Genomic DNA, 21,338 nt, shown 5'->3' with positions numbered 1-21,338 from the left:
ACCTTGATCAGCTAAATCAACAGTTTGCACCATAATCAGCACTACTAGAAGAGAAATTTGAACAAGAGGAACAATAAAAGTCAAAAAAAATATTCCTACATCACCAAAAGGCAATACACAAGATTTTAGCAAACCAGAAACCACTATTATGGTACAAGTTTTCTCCATCATCATAAAATATGTAGAGAAGTTAAAGAAATTAGCATCGCACCACAAGCCTCAAAATGCACCATCTTCAGCACGACGTTCGAAGCCTTGTCGAAAATGCTCGAAAATTCGTAAAAATTTAACGACGTACACATTACGAGATGAAGAAGACGAATTACGAGGATTTTATCAGCAACACCATAACCAACTTTGGAAGCAAGCGTTCATTTACGCTGCCCGATGATAAAGGATGACAGGACATTATTGCAAAGTCGTATTCTATTTGATACGGACAGTACCCAGCATCAGTTGATGGATTCAGTTATGTGTTCTTTTTGAAGTGTTTATACATTTGTGTACTCCCTCGGGGGAGTGAAGAAGATGAAGATGACACCTTCTCCCTTCGCCGAAAAGGCTTCAAATTTTACAATCCCTTCTTTCTCATTTTGACAATCAATTTGACAACCTTCCATATTCCCTCGCTAGCAGGACTGGCAACGATATGTGACGAAATTTTGAATTGATCCCTTTGTAAATACATTTAGAATATATTGTTTTTTATATATCAGAATTTTTTTATCATAGATTACTATTTATCTTACGCTGTAAATATATTGCAATAATTTTGATTAACAAGAACAAGATAGAATTATAAAAGTAATACCATCGTTCCGATTAAGATTCTACTTCCTGGACTAAAGACTCCACCGGGGGGGGGGGTTAACTAAGTGAAGGTACGGGTATGCAGTGGCGCCCTTAGGCATTAGGAGTGACTTTTCGTTTTGGAACCTGGCAGTCCCTGTAAGGGTTGGAACAATTAATCAGCAAATCAAATCTCAGCAATCAAATCTCAGTCCCTACAGTAGGACATTTTCATTTTTTTGCCCCTAAAAACATTGAAATGAAATCGAAATTTGGTCAAATTATTTTAGTCCCAATAAAAAACTCTTACATATATTTATAGTCCATTTATAGTTCCGACGGGGTCCCAAATTTTCATATTCATATTCATTCATATCTGACCACTTTTCAAACTTCAGAGGCACCTCCCCACCCCGTCGTCGTCGTGGCAAAAACGACAAAATTTTTAAAATATTTAGTCTCAGGGTCGATTTTCGAACTTTGTCTCGGCGGACATATACATACCCAGTTTCTTGCAAATCTAGCATCCCCCCTTGGCCCCGCGGGGAGGAATTTCCGAATTTCCCTTTCCCACTCCCAGGGGCCGCGGCTCCACTGTGAAAGTGGTAGGGCAGGGCCATGGTTTAGTGTCTAAGCAAAGACTTCTAATAACCTAAGGAGATGTCACCATTGTTGGCACCTGTTAATATTTAAAAGGATACTCAGTATCTACTTTGTTTATTTTATCTATTTTGCTTTGGTTCCGTATTTTATTCCATAATGGCAGATTAGCTGCGCGGAACATTCTAGTTCTTATAAAAGCACAATTTCTAGCATAGATGCTAATGTCTCAAGTTTCTGTCTAAATCCACCTCCATCGACTATGAATTCAACAGGTTATGGGCCCAGTGCCAACACACACTGGAAAAACATTACGTTTGACGGAGACGAACGAAAATTTGAACTGTGGGAAGTAAAATTCCTTGGATACATGAAGATTAGAAAACTCAAAAACATTTTTGTTGGTGAAGATGATGTTTCCGCCGACAACAAGGAACTTGCTTTTGCTGAGCTTATTCAAGTACTTGATGAACGTTCTATCTCCTTGATAATGAGAGATGCAAGAGATGATGGACGTAAAGCATTCCAAATACTTCGAGAACATTACGCAGGCAGTGGTAAGCCCCGAATTATCACACTTTATACCCAGCTCACTTCGCTGAAGAAAAAACCTAATGAAACCATTACTGACTACGTTCTACGAGCAGAATCTGCAGCAAATGCACTTCGTATGTCAAAGGAGACGGTTAGCGATGGCCTCCTTGTTGCCATGGTTGTTAAGGGGCTACCAGACGAATACCAATCATTCATAGCAGTTACAACCCAATCTGAAGAAATCATCCAAGATTTTCAAAAATTTAAACAAACTTTGAAAAATTTTGAAGACACTGAAAATGCCAGATCTCAACGTTCTGCTGGACAAGTACAACCTGATAAAAACTCTGTCATGAAAACCAACGACCAGCATCATCGTTCTAAAGTTACTTGCTACAACTGTGGAATCCCAGGACACAAAGCACCAGATTGCACCAAACCAAAGCAGAATCGAAAATACTGCTCTCATTGCAAGTCTTCGACGCATTTTGAATCAAATTGTCGAAAAATCAAAAAGCATTCATCAAAGAAAGCAGGAAATCTTGACGAAGCAGACCACAGTTTTGCTTTTAAATGTGATGACAACGACAATAACTTAAAACTTATGTCTGATATTGATACCTTTTTAGTGGATTGTGGTGCCACATCTCACATGGTCAATACCGATGCAAATTTTATATCCACCGATGACGATTTCAAACCGGAAAACCATTACATCGAGCTTGCAGATGGATCTCTTGTCAATAATTTAGCAAAGAAAAGAGGGACAGTGTTAATTTCTTTGCGTACATCTGACAATAAGATTGTTAAAGCAACATTGGAAAATACCCTGTATGTACCTTCATTTCCGCAATCCATATTTTCAGTTAGACGAGCACTCGAAAAAGGAGCCAAAGTAATTTTTGATGGCGAAAAATCAAACCTTATTTACAATGGAACGTCTTTTCCCTTTGTACAACATGCTCGTCTCTACTACCTATGCAAATCGTCAGAAAATACCAGTCGTAAAGAAAGTCTTGAAACTTGGCACAAAATTTTGGGACATTGTAATTTATCTGATTGAAAAGTCTGGACATTTATGTCAAATTGATGATGTGAAAAGTCTAGAAAATGTCGTCCAGGGGATGACTATTACAGAGTCAAAGCCATTCGACTGTGAAACCTGTGTTTTATCCAAACAAACAAACACTCGAAATGTTGATCCAGACATCAGAGCAACCAAACCCTTTGAGCTTATTCACACTGATCTTGCTGGACCTGTGGACCCAGTTGCCAAAGAGGGATATCGATATGCCATGATCTTTGTTGACGATTACTCAAGCTGCTCATTTACCTACTTTCTCAAGGAGAAGTCAGATGCTGTGAAAGCCACCGAAAAGTTCTTTGCAGACACCAGCCCATATGGTAAGATTAAAACATTGAACTTTCATACTGAGATTATTCCCAATGGAGATACCGAAAGAATTCGAAGTGATAATGGAGGGGAGTACATCTCTGAAGAATTTAAAACACTGCTCAGAAATCGTAATATAAAACATGAGCTTACATCACCATACTCTCCGCACCAAAATGGTACCTCTGAACGAAATTGGCGTACCCTGTTCGAGATGGCCCGGGCACTCATCATTGATTCAGGTTTACCAAAATATCTATGGACCTACGCATTGATGACCGCAACACACATCAGAAACCGATGCTATGTTCAACGCATCAAGACCACTCCTTACAGCCTTATCACAGGACGAAAACCTAACATTGCCCAGCTCCACATCTTTGGTACCGTGTGTTACTCATACAACCACAACTACGTGAAGAAGCTAGATCCACGTTGCAAGAAAGGTTATTTTGTGGGCTACGATCGAAACAGCCCATCCTTTCTCGTCTACTACCCTGAAAACAGAACAGTCATGAAACATAGACTTGTTAAATTTACTGATCGTTTCGAGCACAGTGATGATGCATCTGAGCCAGATTTCCATATTGAACCAGCTAACCCAGCTGAAGTTAAGGTCGACGCCAAAGACCACGAAATCAAAGCAGAACCAGTCAGAGCTGAACCATCACAACCAAAGTCGTATCCTTTGAGGAACCGGCAAGAACCCAAAGTCGAAGACAAAGATTCTGTCAATCACGTCCACATTGATTTTTGCTATCATGTCAAAACTCCAGTCACATACCATGAAGCTGTGAATTGCACTGAAGCATCAAACTGGCAAATGGCCATGGAGAACGAAATACAGTCACTGAAACGTAATGATACCTACACACTAACTGATCCGCCAACCAACCGTGCCGTTGTCGATGGGAAATGGGTATACAAAGTCAAAGGTGACCCAGATCAACCAACATTTAAAGCAAGGTATGTTGCCAAAGGTTATAGCCAGATCGAAGGAATCGACTACACTGAAACCTTTTCACCTACCGCTCGTATGGAGACAATCCGATCACTGATCCAACTTGCTGTTCAAGAAGATTTAATCGTTCATCAAATGGATGTCAAAACAGCTTTTCTACACGCACCTATCGATGAAGACATCTACGTATCTCAACCAATCGGTTATGCCATCGAAAATAAAGTTTGGAAGTTGCAGAAATCGTTATATGGCCTTAAGCAAAGCGGCCGCAACTGGCACAAACTCTTACATGACTATGTTGTCAATGAACTTAACTTCAAACAGTCTGCATCCGATCCATGTCTCTTCTCAAAACGTAACGAGAGAGACACAGTCATTCTACTAGTTTGGGTCGATGATATTATTATAGCAGCAAATTCAATGCAACTCCTGAAGTCAATCAAAGAAAGCTTATCTACTAAGTTCGAGATGAAAGATCTTGGACAATTATCCACGTTCCTCGGCATAACATTTGAACACCGAGATGAAACTATCACCATGTCACAAAGTCACTACTTGGAGAACATTCTAAAAACTTTTGGTTTCAATGACTGTAGACCAAGAACGACACACCGTGTGAGCAGAACATCAATTCGTACGCTGAAGCCACACACCAAATATACGACAACCACCAATATCGTCAAATGGTTGGAAGCCTGATATATGCGATGACTTGTACCCGACCTGATCTATCGTTTGTCGTAACCAAACTATCTCAACATCTTTCCTGTCCTGATCCTGGAGATTGCGCAATGATAAAACATGTCTTCCAGTACGTCAAGAAGACTGTTGATCGCAAGTTGACCTTCCGAAAGTCATCAACCCCTCTTCGTGTTCATGCATTCAGCGACGCCGATTGGGCTACATCTGTGGAAGACCGCCGAAGCGTTACCGGATACTCTATTAGTCTCAACCCAGAAGGTCCTGCTGTCAGTTGGAAGTCTAAGAAGCAGTCGTCTGTCGCTTTATCAACGTGTGAAGCTGAGTACATGGCTATATCAATTACTTGTCAAGAGACAATTTATCTCAATCGTTTGATCAACGAATTACTCCAATCGAAAACGCAACCAATTATTGTCAAAAATGACAATCAGGGTGCCTTAGCACTCGTAAAGAATCCTGTGAAGCATACGAAAGCGAAGCATATAGATATCCGCTACCACTTCATTAGGGAATGTTATGATGAAGGAAGTATTTTGTTAGATTATGTCCCGTCCGGGGACAATGTTGCTGATATCTTTACGAAACCACCAAAGAAACAGTATCTACTCAAATTCGAACAATTTCTCTTTGGACAAAAGTAAAAAGGAGAAAGTTGCCCTCAAGGGGGGATGTTAATATTTAAAAGGATACTCAGTATCTACTTTGTTTATTTTATCTATTTTGCTTTGGTTCCGTATTTTATTCCATAATGGCAGATTAGCTGCGCGGAACATTCTAGTTCTTATAAAAGCACAATTTCTAGCATAGATGCTAATGTCTCAAGTTTCTGTCTAAATCCACCTCCATCGACTATGAATTCAACAGCACCGACGGGAGAAATTTTTGAAAATTAGCCCTTCAAGACTGCCTAAAACAGGTATTTTCGCAGTTTTTACGCAGAATTTAGCTGAGTCAGTAAATTTCCTTTTTGCTTTGAAAAAACGTGGTGACCGCGGCCCGGGTGGCCCCCCCTCTCCCGCGGCTCCTGTTTTCTCCCGGAAGTCCACAAAGCGGTAAATAACGTAATGCTTTCTAAGAAATATATTCTAGACTGAAGGTGAGATCACAAATTGATGATGATTAGTACTGTAGTCATTAATTTATTGGATCAAAAAATATTTAATAGATTAATTTGTAAATTCAATACTCAAAAAACGTTTCAAAATTTATTTGAAATAAAAAAAACGAAGCTAGTACAAAGTTTAGATGGTCCTGAAAATGTATTTGTTTCGTGTTTTTGGGGACTTTAAAAATGGTAGTTAAAGCTACGAGGGAAGCAGAATTTTGAAAATAGAATCTCTTTAAAATCGTTTTTACTTGTTGACTTCTTAGAAAGTCTTTTGCAGCAAAGATAATCATCCATCGCATTGGTAATATTACCCAGTTTTTTTCACGATAAAAGATGTATACTACTAGGTCACAGTTTGCTTCAGAGCAAACTGGTACGACCGCTGTTTTACAGAGCAATTAACACTTTCTTCAGAAAAACACACAACGGTAAAAAACCGCTTTCAGGCGGTCGATTAGCTTTAGTTGCACAAACAAAAAAAACATACTTAGGTTACTTTGGCCGAAGACTTTTGTAGAGGGGGGTACCCAGTGCACAAACGGCAAACTTATTTTTCTATTTTCTCACTAGTGAGTGCACTTACTTTTGGTTTTTACATACATCTCGTAAACAAGCTTGAAGTCCTTCTTTCAGTTTGTTTTCACTTTATTTGAAGGCTTCTTATTGGAATAATAAGTCGTCAAAGCGAGCGCTATTCGGACCACAGTCCGCAAACAAACAAGGAACCAGTGCGCACACGATCTTTTGAAAGAAAAAATTAGAGCTCCGCTTGCAGGTAATACTTTAACTTTCTTCCGAGATGATACAGAGGTATTTGAACGTTTTTAAAACCACGCACTTTTTCACCAAAATAGCGTCTTTTTTATAAGAACTTTAGCGTTTTTAACCTGTTTATTTTTGTAAATATTTTCTTGTCGTACATTTTTTTGTTTTCTTTTTCAAGTTTTGCTCATCGAAAAGCGCGGCAATGTAGTGTCTTCTTTTTAATTGAGATCGCCAGTGCTTTCGAATGTTTTGACGTTGCAATGTCTTCATTTTGAATATGGTGTTCGGATCGTTCGCGGACTGGAACCTTTTATATATCAACTACTGGTGATATGTTTCTATTGATTTTGAATTAATGAGCTAACATGTTTCAATGAAATTTTGTGTGATGGAAGATAACAGGTTTTTAAAAGAGGAAAGTCATTTTCAGAACTCTTCTTGCGCAAATTTTCTTATGAAAAACATTTTCTCTCGCGATCAGCCATATTTACAAAAATAATGTTGTTTTGATTGATCGGACATACAAGGCGGCAATCAAAAATATGTTCCATTCGGGTCCTAAAACATCTTCAAATCCAGTCGGTTGGTCGGTCGGTAACGGTAGTAAATTTTGTCGGATTTTTAAGATCTAGTAAATCCCGATGAATCAAGTCGGCAATCAACAGAATCTTATGCCGCCATCTTTAATTTGCCAAACTAAATGTGCATGTGCATGTGTTAACCTTAAAGCGGCCCTTATTTTCGGCTCCCAGGGTATTGGCCTTACCGCGTTGCTGAATTTTGACATGAAAACTTCAATAAGGGTACATGAAAAAACTTGAATGGGACTCAATGTGGGTTAAGTAAACAAAAAATAATGATTCAAAGACATGCTCTGTTCACCGGTGCCCGCCATTATGGGAAAGATCCAAACCTGCGAACAGCGCCCAAAAAAACCTGACGATTTTACCAACTTTCTGAATCAGGTTTTCTTTTAAATAAACAGTCTGTCGGACGACCCAAACGCAACATATTTTTGATTGCCGGCCAATACAAAGTTTGGTGCTGGATGAGGAGTTAAGTTTCTTGACTTCAGTTTAAAACCAATTTTAGAAGCTGCCATCTTGCTATTTGACTTGTATTAGGTTGTATGTAGTATACTAAGAGGTTGTAGTATGCTAAACAGTTAGTCACACTAGCCACTGCTGTTATGGTGTCCATTCTAGCAAAGCCATATTTTATCATTCTACAGAAATGGGCCATTCCATTTTATAACCATACAAGGTGGGGGGGGGGATGGACGAACATTTCCAGGGGGTAATACGAAAATAATTTCCAGGGGTCCTTTTCTTTTTTCCCAGGGGGTAAACAACTGATTTTAGTTCGTCCACCCTCACTTTGAAGCATGGAAAGAATTTTTTCCAAGGGTTTTTTTCAAATTTTGCCGCTTCCCAGGTAGGGTGCGCACTCGTCGGGATTTTTTGCGCGGAACGAGGAAGAATTTACAAAAATGAGCTTCAATGCATTAGTACTTACCTTTAAATCATCCAAATCTGTTCATTCTTTTTTTAAATCAATCAGGAATTATCAGGGAAACAAGTAAAAAAAAACTGCATCCAGGTATCTATTTTCTTTCCAAAGATATTCATGTTTTTCGACGTCAAGGTGAAAACGCGATTTAGCGCTGACCACGGCACCGGAAAATTCTCGACCCACATTGAAACAAATGGCTGTCGCTATTGAGCTGGTTCATCTTTTCAATCGCGGTTTTTTAGTAAACCCAGGGTAAGATTAGGCTACAATCTATCACAAAGTGCTTTATTTGAAAATCTACAGGCCGTCTGGATTTTGAAAAATAAGAAGAAATTGCGATTTTTTAACAAGATTGCGGATTTTTTCTTTTAAGCACCATACACCATCTGAAAGCTGAGGATTTCAGCTTTCTAGTGGTGAAATTTGTTTTTATAGTAGCTATCATTTCCAGCTCATTAGCGATAAGCTAAAGTTTAACAGTCATCGGGCCGATTCTCAGACTGCACCAGCAAAACTCCCCACACCCCGCCACACGGAAGACTAGATTTCATCCGCCATTTTTGGCGCGATTTTGGTTCTTCCGAAAATTATTTCTTGCTGGCGTGGTGTAAGGAGGCGATTCTTTGAAAAGGTGATTTTTTTGTGTTTTGAAAACGGAATAACTTTGGGAATACTTAACCAATTCTAATAAATGACCCCTCGTTTTTCTCACAAAGGTAAGGACTTTCAAATAAAATTAGTTTGGTTTCTAAAACTTGAGGGGAAAATTTTGGCCTGTCCACCCTATCCCAGGGGTTATCCTCACATCTCCAAAACATTTGTTTTGACTTGAAAAGGTTCGTCCACCCCCCTGTATGGAAATTTTATGGAGCAGCCCAATCCATCCCCAATTGAAAAATCAAAACATTGATACGTGGTCAAAATTACTAAACTTTGTCAAATTTAAAACACTTGTTTCAGCCAATGAAATCGTTTGTTTATACCGCACTAAGGGTCTTTCTAGATTACCGAGTAAAAAAAAACGGGGGTCAACATGAACTTTACAGCCTGCTACGGGAAAGGGAAATGGTTTAGAACCAAATATATACAAAAAGGTTTTGATATTATCCAAATATTTCGAAAACAAGTGACATTTACATGGTTAATCTTTATAAAGTTTGATTTGATGGTTTAGTGAAAAGAAAGTTAACCCCCGTGTTGGTTTTTGGATTTGTGAGAAGACAAATGTTATTGTAGAAAAAAGTCATTCGGAAGTGTAATCATACCCTTTTCAGGGAACTGGACCCACATTTTTTAATGAGAATTCATTGCCAGTTATGGCGCAGCGTAGTTTGAAACCTTGCTGGTGGTTGTTGTAGATCTGGTGGAAAATGGATTTATTTCTGAATGTAAACATTACTACAGCTAGAATATTTTCTTTATTCTGACAGAAAAGTGGTTCAAGTTTTGTTTACTTCTTATTTTACTGCATTTCTCTGTCTTATTCTGCTGTAGTAGGCGATTGAAAACTCCTGATTTTTTGTTTTTGTCAGTGTTCGCTTGGCAGCCATTTTTAATTTTTTTTTTCAACGTCTGTACTCGGCAATTTTGTGACCTCTACGGAATCGACGATTTTATCTGATTATTTTATCTGAGGGGAACAGCAGTGTAGCGTCCTGCCAAAATGTGTATCAAAGATCAATGCTGTGAAAGCGATATATTGTTTACTTGACTCTCAAGCAAAAAAATGCGCCGCAAAACTTCTAAAGGGATTCATGAAAAAATAACCTGGCGCTTTTTAATTAATGAAATTAACATTTTCAAAAACTTTGAGAAATTGCCTAAAGTTTGAGCCATAGATGAAAAAATTTGAGCCAAGCCAACCTTGAAAACTAATTTGAAGATCAACTTCCCAAGAAAAAGATCTACGGGGGAGGCGGAACCCACCTAGATTCGCGCACTGTCGGATAGGCTATTTCCCGGAAATTTTGCCGGACCTCAAACAGTGACCCATTTACATGTGCAGAATTATTTTTACTTTAGCGTATAAACAAGACCTTAAAAATCGAAGCGCTGTCTCGGGAATTGAATGACAAAATTTGGTTGGTTGATATTCTGGCTGCTGCACGTTTGCAATCTGTCATTTTGTCTCATTTAAAGTTTTCAAGTTTTAATTTCTTGTCTTGGGATCTTGAACTTGATTCAGGTAACTCTCATCCTTGTTGTTGCAAACACATCCTGTAGATGACTGATGTTGTTTTTTCTGAAAGCTTGATTTCCTAGTGTGACTAACTGCTAAAGAGAGATTGATGTCTTAGAATACTAAGGCGAGACCAATTCAATTTGTTGGGTGAATTGCACCAAATTTGTACCGTGTTCTGTCCGTCACATTCAATTTTCAAGTTTGTTTAATAAATGACCTTTTTTGGACCTACCCCGGTGGGCTGTAGGTCCTATAAATTAACCTCTGTTCGTTCGTTCGCCCGTTCGTCCGTTCGTGCGTTCGTCCGTTCGTTACTAGCTTTTCTCGGGATTGGCTCATTAGTTTTTCCTAATTTTTGGCACAAAGATGCAAAATGGTAATGCCCAAAATGTGACGGAGCCCGATTTTCGAAAAAAATTCATTTCCGGCCGAAAATGCCGGAAATATGCCGGAAAAACCGGTTTTTTGGCATTTTCTTGAGATTTCATCATTAGTTTTTTCTGATTTTTTGCACAAAGATGCGTAATAGCAATGCCTAAAACATGGATTAGTCCGATTTTTGAGAAAAATTCTATTCCGGCTGAAAATGCCGGAAATCGCCGTTTTTGCAGATTTTCATTGGACTTTTTCCTTATATTTCGTTGTTTTTTCACACAAAAACATTATTTGTAGCAATGCCCACCATCAAGCATGGTTTAATTGTCAATAAAAGTGATTTTTAAAGCCGGAACTTTCTAAAAATCGTCGGAACAGCCTATTTTCGCCGGAAAAACGGTATTTCTTGAATTTCTCGAGCTGTACTCTATATTTTTTCATGAAATTTTGCACACTGATGTAAAATGGCAATACCTAAAATATGACAGAGCCTATTTACGGTATTTCTTGAATTTTTTCCGGTTGAAAATGCCGGAAATCGCCGTCTTTGCAGATTTTCATTATATGTTTTCCTTGTATTTCTATGTTCTTCACACAAATGATTTTTGCGACCAGAACTTTCTATTAATTTTTCCCTACAACCCTTCCCTCTCCCCCCATCAACAATCAATGATGAATTTATTGCGTTATGCATTTTCGCTAAACGATATATTTTCTGACTGATTTTTTTCTCCTCGCATTGCTATCTAACTTTCATCATCAGGTAGGTCCATTCAGCATCTAGCTTGTTTTTTCTAAAAGGTAGTATAATATGTAGTTTAGGTATAAACTTATTTCTTTTTTTATGATTTTTGTTGGCGAAAACGTTTAGAACATCCCAGACTTAGTCAAAAATTGCAAGAAAGTGAATTGGCGAATCAGAAACTTCTCTATTGTTTATTAACCGTATTAATTATTCGTAAAATGTCCCTTTAAAAATGGCGCCTTTTGCATAAACAAAGATGGCGGTTCGACAAAAAACCGCGATAAAAAAGCTCAATTTTAAGCGTTTTAGAGCTGTTTTCTTCCTAAAAATACAGCCCTACAGCAATGTTTTTAATCTGAAAGTTTATATCGCTACTTTGGCCGCAATCTTTACTGTTATGGTTTTATTTTTCTTTGCATTTTACAGAATGTAGAATCTCTTAGAATCCAGAGTAGCAGTGTGAGTGTCCAGGGTGTCGATTTGTTAGGTTTTTTACATGTTTTTGAAGAGAAAGAGAATGCGAGAGATCAATCTCTCGCTATTAGATTTACATAAAGCATTCGTAAGGTAATTGGCCAACAATGGAAAGAGCAAACTTACCATTATCTCAGCGAGAGGAGAATACACTCTCCGTTCTCTTTCTATCCTTTTAAAAAATAAAGGGAAGCTCACAATTTAAAGACTCTCCGGTGAAGCGTTTGGCAGACCTTTTATATCAACTAAACAGAAGTAAAAAATATATCACTCTCTCAATCACGAACTGAAAGGTTTGCAAGGATCAAAGAAGAGAGCTTGAAAGGGGGTTTTGTTCTCAATCAACGTGATTTTGCGAAATATTAATGATAGCATAGTTCTTTATTTCAAAGCAACTGGTCATACCAATTACTCTCATGAATTGATCAAGCTTTTTATACCAAATTAACCTAGGTTATAAAAATGATGCATATCAACTTATATGGGGCCGTTTCATCAATACCCGTGGACTCATCGGTCGAAACATAACTTATAATTTTTACATGGAGCATTTTAGTGGATATTTAAGTTTTTTAAGATCATTACGAGGAAATTTGAATGAAAAGAACACTACAAGGATTGCAAAAGCTTTAAATAATACACAGGCAATTATGAATAGCTTTGAGAAAGGTCGACTTATTGAATCAAAGATTTGATTTGAATGTTTTGATTTTGATATCTTTTACCGTGGTTACTCTTACTAAGATAAAAAAGCCGTGGCTAAATGAGATAATTGCGCATAATTGTTTAGTGAGTGAGTTCGCTGCTCCGATAATTATTACAAATATTTCACAGCTTTTTTCTACCAATCAGGTTCAACTCGCTACGAGCAGAACGGTGGGATGTTCTAAAGGTTTTCGCCAACAAAAATCATAAAAAAAGAAATAAGTTTATACCTAAACTATATAATATGTCTAGTTACTGGAATGAATAACCGAAAACAAAATTTTTCTCTTAATATGAAGTTTTATGCCGTATTGTGCTGGCAGGCCATTTTTCATGCCCTTTAAGCCTCTGCTTATTGGACGCTGCCCCTCTTGAAATTACTAAAATTTTGATAAAAACAGCCTTTTTAGTAGAAAAACATAAGAAAAAGTGCCCTTTTTGGCCACCAACGGACGCTGCCTTGCCTTTCTAAAATATGGCCTGGCTGGGGGTCATTTCCTTACAGTTATAGACTTAAAAACTTGTATATCAAGATTTTCAGGATTTCGAATACGGGCCAATTTTACTTTCGTTTTCAGTGGCCTTTCATTCTCGATTTCAAGCCAACATCTTGGCAACAGGGTGCTCGCCCATAGTTACGGGGTTTGTGCAAAAAACCAAACATAGAAAATTTTCGGAATTTCCCATTTCAATTAAAACAAAAAAAATTTAACTTTTCTAAGTTTTACTTTTTTGCACCAATTCTTCAAAATGAAAATATTTAAGATTTTAAATTCTTCTTTTATTCAATGATTTTTTACGGCACTTTGTTGACAATCTAACTTTTGCATCAAATTCCTGCTTTCTTCAGTAAATTGAAGATGAGAAAAAACTTAAGCCTTAGGATCACAGATTGAAACAAATATATGAAGGGTGGGATTTTGCAGCCGCCCAATGTGCAAGGCACTGAGAGGCCACAGGTGCCAAAAAAAAGGGACGTTTGAAATGTAGCAACTTCATTGATGGAAATTTGATAAACAGCTGCAAAGGAGCGCTGGGAAGCAATCAGTAGAAGATTACTTGTCAGGGATTACTTGTCAATGTACATGTATACATGTGTTGTGTCAACTTGTTGGCATTGTATTGTTATAAAGGAAAAGATAAAAGAGGTAAGACTAGCCTAGTTTTTAATTCTGATATAAGAGTTTAAGTTTAGACTGCCTTAGGAAATAGTTAGAATAAACCAGCTGCACTGGAAGGTCAGCCTAAATTGCTTAATATGATTAGAAAGATATGTTGTTAAAAATTGATATGATTTACTAAAACGAGAGTGAAAAAGTCATCAAATTTACGTTTGTATACAATATGGATTAACGAAAATATGCCATGTTACAATCTGTATGACAGAATAATTATTCGTCTCTTAATTAGGATAGATATTTAGATAATAAAAATTAGATATACAGATGAACATCAGCAACAGATTCATGAAAATAAAAATCCTTGCAAGGAAGTTAAAAGCAAGGCATACTTATCAAAAATCACAAAAAATTTAAACACTTTTCATTTTTTAGTAAGCTTAGACTTATAATTATATTCAAGCTCAAGCTGGACAAAAAATCTAAAAAGTTTCAAAAACAAAGATGCTGTAAATCAGTACTCTTAGGTGCCAAATAAACGGGGGGTTCGAATAAACCGGGGGGGTTGGAAAATTTTTGAAATTTCAATAAACGGGGGGGGGGGGACATAATTTGGGCCGGGGGGGGTTGGAAATTGTATTTATGAAAACCCAAAAATAAGTAATATAGGCTAAATCAGGCTTTTTGGAGCAAAATAAGGGGACTTCTTTTAGCCAACTGAAAATATTCTTTCAAATTAATAAACGGGGGGGGGGGCCGGGGGGGGGTTGGAAAATTTTCGAAAAATTAACAAGCGGGGGGGGACTGTTTATTTGGCACCTAAGAGTAAAAGTTAAAATGGTGTCATTCCCTTATCAAAACTCAGTATACTTTAAGTATATGTTATTCTGTACTGCAAGTATACTTTCAGAAGTACTAAAAGTATACTTTCAGTATATATTTTGATGTTTTAGGAAGTATACTTTAAGTACTAAATTTTTGGAACAATATTCCATATACTTTAAGCAACGGATTAGAATAGGTGGATTAAGAACTCATAGAAAACACTCCTCGTTAGGTTATCAAACTTTTTTACGAGTTTGCTAGCAATTGAAACTTGATAAGTTGTAAAAAAGTTGTAAAAAATCATTACTTTCAACATTTTCATTGGTCATTACCTATCACGTGGTACATTTTAAATAAGAAAATGCACTTTTTTAGCCCTTTCTATCCAATGCAGAAATTAGCCAAATAATTTGAAATTTATTTTCCTAATTCTAAATACAGTCTTCTTTCACCAGTATGCAACCCATTCGTGACCCATCGATAGTTTCTTAGTTATAGACCATACGTTAATTTTCACTTATCTGAAGATTGCCATTGACAAAAGATTAAAAATTTACATTAAAACTGGTCTAGCGTTTGTTGATGCTAAAACTTATGTGCAGGATTTAAAATATTTGCAAAATCATCAAAATTGATCGAATCATAGGACAAATTCGTTTTGGAAACTGTATAAATTGGAAAATTGTTCTTATAAAAACAATGAAAAAACTAAACGAGGAGTGCGCAGAGTCATTTACAGATTTTTCTTGTAACAATGAGAAGACAATGGATCTCTCTTGGGAGCAACGAGAGAAGTTAATCCACCTATTCTAATCCGTTGCTTTAAGTATACTGCATGGAAGTGTACTTCATATATACTGCAAAAAAGTATAAATAAAGTATACTTTCATAGAAGTTGCTAGTATTAACCACATGGCCATTCAAAACACATTTTCAATGAAATTTGAAAAGTTCATGCCTAAGGCTTATGAATTTCAAGAAATTTTAAAACTAAACTCCATTAATCTGATACATTGAAAGTAACAGTAAAAGTAACTGTAAGTAACATTGAAAGTAAATATTCTTAAAAGCTCTTTAGCAGATAAAGAAAATCTGTATCCGCACTCACACCAGGTTTAACTTAAACTACCTAACTCATCATGCTGTCACAGTAGTATAATCACAAACAAGATTCATTACATTCATATAGTGCACCATTAGTTTTGAATAATATACAGGTAATCTTTATACTTACATTAGCAAGGTCGCTGCACACCATATCCATTGAACTTTACTCATTGTTAAAGCAAACCCTTCATCTTCAAATTTATAAATGTTTAAAAACTTTCAACTGTTCAAAAAATGGTCAAAAACAAATTTCTCTCACAACACCACACTCATTTAATGTTCTGATGTTATGAGAGAATTTTTTCATGTGTTTCAAAGTTTTTATGAGATTCACTTCTTTTTAAAAAAATCTTTCATGCATGAAAATTAACAAAGGAAAAATGATTTCAAAACAAATAAGAACTTTCCCTCTCCAAGGGCAGTATACTTAAAGTATACTTTTTGATCTAATGCACCTAGTTATTTTTATTTTTATCTCATTTTGAAAAACAAGTACAGTAAAGTATAAAAACAGTATACTTTTCTCATACTTTCTGATTGCAGTATAAATGCAGTACACATTTTGTTAATTTGAGTGATGCTTTGATTTTGGTAAGTATACTTAAAGTATACTTTAATCTTTAAATTTGAGCAAAAGTATGAATGCAGTATACTTTCTATATACTGAAAGTATACTTTTCTAGTCAATATTTTGGTAAGGGTTCTTATTCATCTTAACTGCAGAGAAATAGTTTAGCTTAAAACTACATGTTTTTTATAATACACGTTTTTTTTTTAAGAAACATACTTTTAAGAAACATGAGGCTCAGAATGCCTAAAAACTAAGAAACATCTAAGAAACATGCTGAGGCTGAGAATGAGAAAATAACATTTTTTAATTCGGTTTTTCTTAAGAACCTTCCAATCCAGCCTTCCATGAGGCTGATTATGTCAAAAAGTTTAGAAACATGTAAGAAACATTTAAGGCTCAAAAGGCCGATTTCTTAAGAAACATTGAGGCTGCTTGGTAAAACTAGTTTCTTAAAAAAAAACAACGTGTAAGCAATGAAAAATTCAAAATAAAGTTTACACCGACACCCAAAATACTATCTAAAATTTATTCAAATTTAAAGTTCTATGTTTAGCATATATACCCGGTGTCGTCCCAGAAAGACTGTAATTATTGTACTGTATTTTCCCTAATCTGAGCCTAAATATGCTTAAAAGTGCAATATTTATCTATTAAAAAATATTTAATCCATTTATATACATTTATTATTTATCATTATTAGTCCAAAAAAATGTAAAGTGTCCGCCATCAAATCACAGTGAAAAAATGCAAGTCGAGAAAAACATAATTTCTGTCAATAATTTGATGAAGAATACTTCAGCCTTTCTGAAATTTACATAGGAGCTGCACTTTAAATATATATACTTGATTAATTTCCATTTACGCTTGATCATAATTACCTCCAAGTCAAAAAGAACAAATGCAAGTGTCTGCTTTCAAATCGCAGTGAAAACTTAAGTCTAGAAAATATCATTTTTACGTCAATAATTTGATCAAGAGCTTCGGTCTTTCTCAAATTCACATAGGAGCGGTACTTTAATATACTTGATCAATTTCCATTTACGCTTTATCATAATTATCTCCAAGTCGGTCCAAAAAAACAAACGTAACTGCCAGTGAAAAACGCAAGTCTAGAAAAAAATCATTTTTGCATCAATAATTTGATGAAGAACTTTGTTCTTTCTCAAATTTACATAGGAGCTGTACTTTAGTATACTTGATCAATTTCCATTTACGCTTTATCATAATTATCGCCAAGTCGGTCCAAAAAAACAAATGTAACTGCCAGTGAAAAACACAAGTCTAGAAAAAAATCATTTTTGCGTCAATAATTTGATGAAGAACTTCGGTCTTTCTCAAATTCACATAGGAGCGGTACTTTAACATACTTGATCAATTTCCATTTAGGCTTTATCAATATTATCTCCAAGTCCAGAAGAACAAGCATATAAAATGTCTATCACAAATCAAAAGATAGAAAACACTCAAGTTCGAGAAAACATGAAGCTGCGAACTGTAACATATATACACTCCATCAAATTCCAGTAATTGTTGGTGGTTATTCTATATTCAAGTCCAAAATGAAAAAGTATGTCTTCATGCTACAAAATAAATAAATGGGGTCTATCAGGTAAAAAAATAACTTACAATTCAGGAAAAAACTTGAGCAAATAAGTTAAAATCTTCATACTTTAAAGAAAAGAACATCCTTATAATCTAACTCCAGTGTTGCATCTTCCTTAGTTATAAGTTTAAAAGCCACTTCAACAAGATGTAATGATTGTATAAATAAAAGCTAGCAAGAGATAAACACCGAACGAACGAAAAAGACTTATCACTTGAGCCGCCATCTTGAAACACCACATTAAAAATTATGATCTGTAAAAACAGCGCACGCTAAAAGTACCCAAAAAGTTAACCCGATCGGAAGAAAGTTTAGAAATCAAAGTGATATCAGGAAATCGGAATAAAAAAACCAAACTCTTAAGTTGCGGCGGCGGCTGGAAAAAAGGGATTTGAAGGGTCATCAGGGCTGACCAATAAGCAACAGTTCTGGAACTAAAGCAGTGCTAAATTACATAATCAAACAGAATTTATCACTTATTTTGCAATAGCACAGCCCATAAAAGAATTCTGCATAGTTGATTTTTTTTGGACCTACCTAGAGGTCCTATAAATAATTAACCTTTGTCCGTTCGTCCGTCCGTCCGTCTGTTACCAGCTTTTCTCAAGATTGGCTCATTAGTTTTTTCTGATTTTTGGCACAATAATGCAAAATGATAATGCCCAAAATGTGACAGAGCCTGATTTTCGAAAAAAATTCATTTCCGGCCGAAAATGCCGAAAATATGCCGGAAAAACCGTTTTTTTAGCATTTACTCAAGAATTCATCATTAGTTTTTTTCTGATTTTTTACTCAAAGATGTGTATTAACAATGCCCAAAACATGGCTGGGTCCAATTTTTGAGAAAAATTTTTTTTCGGCCGAAAATGCCGGAAATATGCCCGAAATTGCTGTTTTTCTGGATTTTCATTGGACTTTTTCCTAATAATTGGTTGTTTTTTCAATCAAAAACATTATTAATAGCAATGCCCAACATCAATCATGTTTCAATTTTCAATAAAATTGATTTTTGAAGCCGGAACTATTTAAAAATCACCGGAACAACCTATTTTCGCCGGAAAGACAGTATTTCTTGAATTTCTCAAGCTGTACTTTATAATGTGATGGAGCCTGATTTTGGAAAAACATTTTTTTCCGGCTGAAAATGCTGGAAATATTCCAGAAAAATCGTTTTTTTTGCATCTTCTCGAATTTTCATCTTTAGTTTTTTCTGATTTTTTGCAGAAAGATGGGTCTTCGCAATGCTCAAAACATGGCAGAGTTCGATTTTTGAGAACATTTTTTTCCGGTTGAAAATGCTGGAAATTACCGTTTTTGCAGATTTTCATTACATTTTTTCCTTGTATTTCTATGTTTTTCAAATAAAAACATTATTGATAACAATGCTCACTATCAAGCATGATTCAATTGTCAATAAAACTAATTTTTACGACCAGAACTTTCTATTTATTTTTTCCCTACAACCCATCCCTCTCCCCCCATCAACAATCAATGATGAATTTATTGGGTTATGCATTTTCGGTAAACGCTATATTTTCTGACTGATTTTTTTCTCCTTGCATTGCTTTCTAACTTTCATCATCAGGTAGGTCCATTCACCATCTAGCTTGTTTCCCGTGAACCTAAAATTTTTTGTGTGACGGACGGGACATTGCCTTCAAAGCTCTCTCCTGAAAGAAATTTGATATTTAGGGTAAGTTTGAAATATTCTTAGATTTTTAATCCCTACAGCCTGCAATATTTCCAAATTTCACATTGTTACAAGCACATGCTTGTGAGATATCAGCTAATAAGTAGGCGTGACGGACGGGACAGAATTTGTTTTCAGCTCCACATAGCGTCAGTCCCCCTGCTGGTTGGGGGGGGGGGTTACACCCTAAATTTTTCCCAAAAAAGGAGGGGCTGGAAGTACACCACTTTTTTGGGGGGACCTATGTACTTGGGGGAGCTAAAATCTCATTACTTAACGTGGGGGCTAAAATAATTCAGCTTAATATTTGGCTTCAATTACTCAAATTGAAGCTCATGAATCTGAAAAGTTTTCGCCTGCGGCGCTATACTTTTTATGGAAAGTCTGCAAAATATCTTATCTTAAACTAAGAACTGAACGCAATTTACATTGGAAAAACCTTTTTTACTGGATCAATTTTTTGAAAGTGGCTAGGGTCAAAAGTCCTGGGGGCTAACAAAACATTCATAAATCTTTGGGGGGACTTAAAACTCAGGGGGGGCCTAATTTTTGCCTGGGACCTAAACCCAGGCTGACGCTATGGCTCCAATTATACATATATAAGAGGTGGAAGCTGCTTGTTTTTCCCGACAGGCGGGGGGAGCTCTATCTTAGGGGGGACTTGCATTAGTTTATGTAACTCTGGGGGCTAAATAACACTTCTTAAATATTTTTCTTTACTGTTGGTTTTTGATTTCTCTAAACCTTTATGTTTTCATGCAAATTGTGAAGGCATTCTATTGCATTTTCTAAAAGTGCACCTACATGTAAATAGAGCTTTGTGAATGCCATAAAATTTTTCCCCTATACTGGGACCTAAAATTTTATCAGGCTGGGGGACCTTGTTCTCAGGGGAGAAAAAAGGACTGGGAGGACCTAGAACCCCACTCAGAGCCCTGGGAGGGCCAGGAAGCAATCAGTAGAGGAGACCACTTTCGTTTTTGTTGCAGACTTCGATATAAACTTCTCACAGGGATTACTTGTCAATGTGTTGTATCAACTTGTCAGCATTGTATTGTTGTTAAGGGAAAGATAAAAGAGGTAAAAGACTAGCCTTGTTTCTAATCCTTAGGATATAGGAGTTTAAGCTTAGACTGACAGGTCCTTTTTGCAAATGATTTTATTGCAGTCTAGGTTAATTGTAGCAATCGAGCAGTAAAGAGAGACAAGTAACGTAATTGCTCAAGTAGTTATTAACACGACTCAGTTTTAGGGATTTGAGAAAAGTCTTTGCCCAAATGCCCGAGGCTTTATATCAAGTATGTGCACAGGAACCGAATACTAGCATGTACTTCACAGTTAACCACCGTAATCATAGTAAATCAGCGGTTAACCACCGTAATCATAGTAAATCAGCGGTTAACCACCGTAATCATATCTAGTAAAAAAGAACCTACAGCACCTAAAAATTAAAGACTCTTTCGTAAGTATTATTACAAAGACAAATGGTGTAAGTAAGTGAGTTTGCATCTTTAGTAGATGTCCTGGCCGGGGATTGAACCAAGACCTTTGTCTGATGATGTGAAGGTAGACCATCCGT

The 21,338-nt window shown here is 36.3% G+C and overlaps 2 protein-coding genes across 2 annotated transcripts; both read left to right on the top strand.

Annotated features, from left to right (window-relative positions):
• Positions 1-1,651: 1,651 nt before the first annotated feature.
• Positions 1,652-2,986, top strand: LOC136814171 (uncharacterized). Its single transcript, XM_067070684.1, has one exon. The coding sequence runs from the start codon at positions 1,652-1,654 to the stop codon at positions 2,984-2,986; it is 1,335 nt and encodes a 444-aa protein (XP_066926785.1).
• A 1,998-nt stretch (positions 2,987-4,984) lies between these two features.
• On the top strand, positions 4,985-5,620 carry LOC136814170 (uncharacterized). The gene has a single exon (XM_067070683.1). It carries the CDS (start codon positions 4,985-4,987, stop codon positions 5,618-5,620), a length of 636 nt encoding a protein of 211 aa, XP_066926784.1.
• The last annotated feature ends 15,718 nt before the right edge of the window (positions 5,621-21,338 follow it).

Source organism: Clytia hemisphaerica, unplaced genomic scaffold (genome assembly GCF_902728285.1).
Source record: "Clytia hemisphaerica strain Z4C2 unplaced genomic scaffold, Clytia hemisphaerica genome assembly, whole genome shotgun sequence".
Classification (NCBI taxonomy): Eukaryota; Metazoa; Cnidaria; class Hydrozoa; order Leptothecata; family Clytiidae; genus Clytia; species Clytia hemisphaerica.
Note: the sequence above shows the minus strand (reverse complement) of the source record. Positions and strands in the feature narration are given on the sequence as shown.

Excerpts from the sequence above, each read along its gene's own strand:
- LOC136814171 (XM_067070684.1), top strand. The coding sequence starts at position 1,652 with ATGAATTCAACAGGTTATGGGCCCAGTGCCAACACACACTGGAAAAAC.
- LOC136814170 (XM_067070683.1), top strand. The coding sequence starts at position 4,985 with ATGACTTGTACCCGACCTGATCTATCGTTTGTCGTAACCAAACTATCT.